The 7510-nt window shown below is 33.6% G+C and overlaps 1 protein-coding gene across 1 annotated transcript; it reads right to left on the bottom strand.

Moving 5' to 3' along the window:
* Positions 1-481: 481 nt before the first annotated feature.
* Positions 482-6454, bottom strand: LOC111398748 (receptor-like protein 12). Its single transcript, XM_023025821.1, has 10 exons — positions 6030-6454; positions 5788-5943; positions 4784-4876; positions 4634-4708; positions 4298-4435; positions 4107-4181; positions 3860-4012; positions 3614-3760; positions 771-2983; positions 482-664 (listed from the first exon to the last, which is right to left on the bottom strand). The coding sequence occupies exons 2-9, from the start codon at positions 5897-5899 to the stop codon at positions 816-818; spliced, it is 2961 nt and encodes a 986-aa protein (XP_022881589.1). The 5' UTR covers positions 5900-5943; positions 6030-6454; the 3' UTR covers positions 482-664; positions 771-815.
* Between the last annotated feature and the right edge of the window lie 1056 nt (positions 6455-7510).

Genomic DNA, 7510 nt, shown 5'->3' with positions numbered 1-7510 from the left:
TACAAAACTTAATTAGCTACTCACCAATCATCTTTTGGTTACAAACACGAATTTAAATATATCAAATACACTAAATTGAGTCTTATTTCTTGTGGGACAATAACTTTCTTATCACTATTATTACCTGTACAACGAACCCCCACACTTGCGGGATTTTGACGAATACAATCCACACACAGGCAAAGACAAAACCTTTAGAGAAGTCATTACTCCAATTCTTTGAAGAAATTTTGCATCCAGAGAAGAAGAGTCCAAAAACAATCCCTCCAAGGTACTACTACTTTTTCATAACAAGAATGGCAAACTGAATAGTAGGTTGCACACTCTCTCTTTGACAAAATGTGACTCAAAAGTAATGATAAATTCTATATATGGAGGAAAAAGAATAAATAAAGAAGCTCTAACATAAATCACTTTATTAAACTAATGTTTGATACTCAAGTGCTATTTCAAAAATCAAATGCCATGTTGCTCCTTATTGTTTTTCTCAAACAAAAACATTTAGCTGGGAAACAAATCACATTCCCATCTATTAATACATGTACAGATAATTGAAAATCATTTCATACTTTTATGATTGAATATGCATGCACACGACCATCTTGGCTTCGTACCATGCTGTTATATTTGGCTTCACTGCTTCATTACTTTCGAATTATCAAATCTAGAAAGAAAAATGACAAAAACTGATTAGATAGATTGTAAATATATATTAATTATAAAAGCTAGTATAGTATATAATGATCTTCATACAGAATTAAAGCAGATACCTTGATTTGGAAAATGGGAATATATATTGTTTAGAACACGTGGCCTCAAAAATGGATTACATAAACCTCAATGAAATGAAACCATACTTTTCTCCAGTGAGGATTTATGGATATAACTGTAGCAATGCAAAGCACTACAATTAAATAAGTTACAACGAAGCTTATGTAGAAGAACTCCATGTCCATGAAACCGTGCTCCTCACTTTCATCATCAGCAAATGGCAAGATATGTGTTGATTCAGTGCTAGTACAGTCGTCACGTAATGGACGGCCACAAAGATAAGGATTTCCCTGATAGCTACCTTCATCAAAAGTTCCAAACTGATTACTCTCCGGTATCACACCTGTTAAATTGTTATGCGCCACACTGAAAACTTCCAAAGCATTTAACTTGATCAGACCAGCGGGTATCCTCCCAGTTAAGTTGTTATAGGAGAGATCTAAGCTCTCAATCTGACTTAAGTTTGAGAATGTTTCTGGAATTGTTCCAATAAGATAGTTGTGGGACAAGTTAAGTGCGCGGATCTCACTTAAATTTCCAAGGCCATCCGGAATTTCACCATGTAATTTATTAGAAGAGAGATCAATTCCTGACATGTAATTGAGGATGATACCTTTGTAAGAATAAGAATTTTTCTTTGTTATGAATGTTGCTCTAATCGGCACATCAGCTAACTGCAAATATCTAGCGTCTTGGGAAAACAAGTGATAGGCCCTTTCTAACTGAACCTTTTCCATGTAAGACTTGATTGTTTGATTTAAAGAAATGAATGGTTCTTCAAATTTTCCAGACTTATCCACTGTTCTGTCTCGCGCCATGTTACCAAAGCAGTGTGGAATTTGACCCGAAAGAAAATTAAAAGAAAGGTCTATCATGCTTAGTTCATTCATCTCACAAAATTGGTGAGGGATTGTGCCTTCAAAATGGTTACCTCTGAGAAGGATAATGCTCAGGCTCGACTGATCGCCAAGCCATTGAGGGATACTTCCAGTGAACTTATTCCATCTAAGATCCAATGACACCAAATAAGAGCTATTATAAAATGCATATGTAAGCTCACCTTCCAATTGGTTATTGTTCAGATAGATGTGTCGTATGTATGATAGATTGAAGCAAGATGGGACTGAACCACATAATTTGTTCTCAGATAAATCTAAGAGGTTAAGATCACCGAGATTGCAAATTTCCTCTGGAATTGGACCCTCAAGCTGGTTCTTCGACAAAGAAATTTGATTTATTGTTGTCATATTAGTCACTGATGTAGGAATTCTTCCTGACAAACTGTTGTTACTAACGTCTAACACTAGAAGAGGGATGGTAGACAAGCTCTTTGGAATGGTGCCTGAGAACTCATTGTTATCCAGATATAAATATTCCAAGTCCAGCAGGTTGATAGATTCTGGAAATATTTGTCCTTGCAATTTATTATCTGATAGTTTGAGATATTTCAAAGAAAAGCATCCCATAACTAATTTTTGCGGTATTGTGCCGGACAAGTTATTATTGGACAAGTCTATATATTTTATAGATTTCAAGTCACCGAAACTAGAAGGTAAACAACCGTCAAACATATTTGTTGACATGTTTAATGCAACCAAGTTTGGAAAAATTGAAGTTATATTAGTTGGAACATGCCCATTGAACTTGTTATTGGATACATCAAAAGTCTCCATGTTGGGAATGGTGCTTGTTGGTGGCAACTTCAGGGGTCCTGTAAAAGCATTATCCCTCAGGAATAGTCCCCTAAGTCTTGTGTTGTTCTCCAACAACCAAGATGGAAAATTCGGTCCTATGTTGTTATTTGGGAGATCGAGAATTCTCAAATTGGATTGATAGTAAAGGAAGTTGGGCAGTGATGGACGACCTCTCGAATTCGGCATACTAAAAACCTCTAGTTGAATATTGGGAAACAAATTTCCTGACTCGGTGTCATCTATAACTTCATTGTTTTCCAAAAATAAAAACTTCAAGTTTGAATGATTAAAGAATGCCTTGAAAGAAATTGGAACTTGGAAGTTGTTACTTGAGAGGGAGAGATATTCAAGCGACGTGAGTTTTGAAAGTGGAGGGGAGGCAATATTTCCGGTGAAAGTATTGTGTGAGAGTTCAATCACTCTAAGAAATGTCATGTTTGCAACACATGAAGGAAATATTCCTTTGTGCTCATTCCAACTAAGATCTAACTCTTGGAGGTTTTTAAGTTCACACAACCCTGCAAATCAAAAGCATACAATTACTACGTCAAAACCCACCAATGAAACAGGGAATATCAAGGCTTCGCTTAAATAAAGAAAGCAATTTTTTATTTTTTTATTTTTTTGGGTTTCTGAACTTACTTTCAAGTAAGAAAGTTTCTATTTAGAAGTGAATTTTTTATTGGTGAAAGATGGCAATAAGTTACTTGTGTTGAATGTAGCTATTCACTTACTTATTTCTACTCTCACCAATTAAAAAAAAAAAAAATGCTATAGTTGGTAAAGTATAATTACTTTTAACTATGTAAGGTTAGCCGAACCTCTTTAAATTATATTAATTATAAAGTCCTAATTGACAAAGTTAAATACTTCTTTTGATAGACAAGAGATGTTCTGGTTCATTTTTATTATTCACAATTTTTTTCTATATTTGATAATGAGGTAATCAATATCTATTGTTTTCTCAAAAATCTTGTAGTAATTTTTCAAAACCGTGAGATTTCTTTGCATTCATTAACCAAAAGTTCAATCGAGATGCACAAAAAGTTGTAAAATTGTGAAACTAGAAATAACTGAAGAAACAATTTCTTAATCAACATGCCAATTCAGGAAAAACTTTGTTTGTCAAACAAGCAGTTGAAGTTTACCTTGAATGGGAAGGGTGCCATTGAGTCTGCATCTGGACAAACATAAAATCTTCAGGGAAGTTAGGGCTCCAATACTTTGTAGAAAGTTCCAATCTACATTGGAATTATCCAAGAACAATCCCTCCAGCCATCTTAAATGTCTCAGCTCTTATACATGTAAGCAATGGATGTGCATGAGAATTAGAGTCTATATTGTAATTAGTATTTTAATTTTTGTGACTAGGAATTACAGCTTTTTTGGCTTACCATAAGATTTAACGCTTCCGTTTCCATAATTGTTCTGAAAATAGAAGTGCTTGAGGTATGAGAATGTACTCAAAGATTGCAGCATGTTGCTAATGTTGGAGACACTTATGGAATTTAATTTTAGCACTTGGAGATGATGCAAACTTTTGACGCCTGAAACATAGAACTCTCTAGGGTAATATTCAAGTATAAGCATATTAACTTTCATTATTCGGAAAATATAAACTTAAAAAACTTAGTTGAGTACCTGTTGGAGTTGTGAAGTATTCGACCTCATTACCACTTAGATCGAGCTCCTCCAAATTACTCAAAGCATGTAAATCTTGATGGAGGTAGAGAAATAAACATGTACAAGCAAAATGTGAAAATAATGATTGAGAACTCAATTTTGTTTGACACAAGTAAGAAAAATAAGGAGTTCTAAACTGTAGAACTAACCTTTCATTTGGATGGTCCCTTTTAGTTTATTGTGAGAGAGATCTAGAGACTTAAGTGATGATAGCCCGTGAAGTGAGGAGAAAATGCTATTATTGAAGCAATTTGATTGTATATTAAGGACCGTCAAATTTTTTAGATCTGTTTGTATAACCAAATCCACAGTAAGTTACAATATAATATCTAATACACAAGAAACTACTATTTAGTTAAAGGGAAGTGCCCAGGAGCAAAATAGCTTGAATGCTTTCCTTCATACATAATAAGGCACAAGTGAAGTAATGAAAGAAAAGGAAATTTAAAAAAAATGAGGATGAAGAACGAAATATGATGATATACCATAAATGGTACCCAAGCTTATAAGTTCATTTTCACTTAGGTCGAGTTCCTTCAAATTGATAAAATCATTCAGATCTGTCAAAAAATACAAGATATTAGAAGATGGTCTGACCTAAAAAAATATATCACGCTTGTGAAAAGGAGACTCACTTAGCATCGATTGAATGTTGTAATCTCTAAACCAATTATTAAGCCCAAAATCAAGAACTTCTAGATTGGATAATCCAAAAAGTCTTTCACGACCTACACAATGATTTTCGTCAAAAATAATATGTTTCCTCAAAGCTATTCAACATTGAAATGATGCCAAGAGAGAACAAATAAACAAAAAGAAAGGTGAATTACATAATGAAACACTGAATAATATTATTGCTGCTGTTTCGTCAAGCTATTAAACATTGAAAGACAATCATAATGGATGGGAATCATGAAAATAATATTATGGCTTTTGTGATAAGGTGTATTCCAATATTAAAGAAGAAAATGTCTTATTTGTTATACTTTCAAGTACCAAGCATGCCCTTAATCTTCCAACTTGGGTTGATTAGCAGTATTAATATCTATCTCAGTACGATTAACATATACATTTAGTAATGCTAAACTTATTAGGAAGGAATAATTGGCTAATGTTTTGATGTAATAAGAGAGCAATTTGCATAATTTTCAAGTTAAAGTATGGTAAGTAGATTTATCTCAAATGAAACCGAGATTTTCATTTTATAGACAACAGAAATTAATAATAAAATCTCGAGTTGAGCTTCTGGCTTCTATATTATTTTTTCCATGGACCATGTTTTTGCATTCATAGAATTAGTAAAAGTTGGAACTCCGTTATCTTCTCTTCACTCTCCCAAAATTCTTGCACGTATTGTTGATTACTTGCATATGTTTTTCTCAAAAATGTTGTATTGTTACTGTATTTTAAAATTATTTACTGCCTCTGCTTTTTCTCGTAATACAGCTTAAGGCTAAATTGATCGTTTGATCTGTACCTTCAATAGAAAAAATTAAAGGTTTAGAGAATTTTCTTGTCTTATGCAGTAATAAAGAAAGTTTTAATTATAATAAGTTGACTAATTTCCTAAAGGGTTGATTCTCTGATGATCACATGATCTACGAAAGAACCACCACAATATGAAGTATATTGATCTTACTGTTGCTATAGTTTTCTCTCTCTATAAAGCTGCCTCGAAGTCCCAAATGCTTTAGAGAAGAAAGTTGACTAAGAGATGACAAAATTTTGTGATCAAAAAAATTGTCACCCATATCAAGGGCCTCCAAATTTCTCAACTTTGACAATCTATCTATACCTGCAACAAAGTTCAATATATAGTCAAATAAAATAGAAATATCAAAATTGAATTAGCTAGCTACCTAAGGAGAGATGGCATCGTACCTTCATTCTCAATCTAACCTACTAATTGATTCCCTGACAAAGAGAGATTTTTGAGCTCTTGAAAGGGAAGAAATAGAGAGGCATTAAAATACCAATCTCCTAATTTCGAAGGCCTAGCAAAATCCAGATTAAGTTGGATTACTCGTCGAGTTGTACTGCATTCAACATCTTGCCATTGACAACAGTCAGTTCCAATCTCATTAACAACCCATGAAGGCAGCGACTCTCCATTTGGAAAGTTTATATTTGCTTTGAGGTGCAAAAGAGCAACCCTCTCTTCCTCCCAACACCCTAAACAATACCATCCATTTAGTAATGAAAGCACAATCATCACTAACATTACCCATAACTTTATTCCCATCTTTCTTAATTATCAACACACTAATTTTGGCTTATCTGAATTATTAGCAAAGCTGCAAAATCTCTTATGTATGGAACTTGGTGGATTTTTCACTTTGGGAGAGTCCCCTTTTAAAGGAGAAATTCGATGTACAAGTGATTGACTGGAACTACTACTATTCATTTTTATGACTTTTTCAGTGTATCAAAATATTGTCCCTATGTTATTGTCCAAACTCTAAGAAATTTCCTTTAACTTCCAGATGACAAATAACACGTAGATTTTTTCTTCTTTTTCTTTTCCTTTTTTTTTTTTTTTTTTTTTTTTCCTTTTTTTTTTTTTTTTTGGTAAGAAATTAATATTCATGATATTCTACAATCAGGTCTTGACTGATTAATGGCGAAATCAATTCTACCATATATTTCCTACCAGTAATGTCAAAGGCTAAGGGACCACCAGAGGAAAATGGTGCAAACTAAAATGAAGAAACTTTGACTTGGGATTACTAAAATGTTTAAATCGACGGAGACTTTCACAAAAGCAAGCCAGTTTCAACCTAGTAGTCAATTCTACCATATATTTCCTGCCAGTAATGTCAAAAGCTAAGGGACCACCAAAGGAAAATGGTGCAAACTAAAATGAAGAAACTTTGACTTGGGATTACTAAAATGATTAATTCGACGGAGACTTGGACAAAAGCAAGCCAGTTTCAACCTAGTAGTAAAAACGTTGAATTACTAAAATTTTAATCCACTAGTTTTTTCCCAGTTAGATCATTAATCAGTCCCAAATGCGCTCTCTATGTTAAAAAAACAACACTAAGCTAGCTCCCCTTACCAAATGCCATAAGCAAAATACTGAAAATACGGCACCTAAAACATTTTTCGCACATAGTTTTTTTTATATCATTTATACTTGCTCAATGTTAAGGGGTTAATTGAGAAGATAACAAATGCCGTTGGGAAGGTTCATCAGTTATCGACTGTTTCTCATGATGTAGTATGGGTGGCAATATGTCATTTTCCAAGGAAGCTTCTCGGATTGCATCATAATGAACACCAAGATGGGTCACATCAAAATCCAAAGCATCACTAGTTCAAATAACTATAGACTCCGCTCTTTATATTACATCCTCTCCACC

This window comes from Olea europaea, chromosome 8, assembly GCF_002742605.1.
Source record: "Olea europaea var. sylvestris chromosome 8, O_europaea_v1, whole genome shotgun sequence".
NCBI classification, from domain to species: domain Eukaryota; kingdom Viridiplantae; phylum Streptophyta; class Magnoliopsida; order Lamiales; family Oleaceae; genus Olea; species Olea europaea.
The sequence above is the reverse complement of the archived record's forward strand: the minus strand, read 5'-3'. Positions and strand labels throughout refer to the sequence as shown.

Excerpts from the sequence above, each read along its gene's own strand:
- LOC111398748 (XM_023025821.1), bottom strand. The coding sequence starts at position 5,899 with ATGGGTGACAATTTTTTTGATCACAAAATTTTGTCATCTCTTAGTCAA. Across the intron at positions 4,877-5,787 it reads GAGAGAAAACTATAGCAACA|GTCGTGAAAGACTTTTTGGA; the intron begins GTAAGATCAATA and ends ATCATTGTGTAG. Across the intron at positions 4,709-4,783 it reads CAACATTCAATCGATGCTAA|ATCTGAATGATTTTATCAAT; the intron begins GTGAGTCTCCTT and ends ATTTTTTGACAG.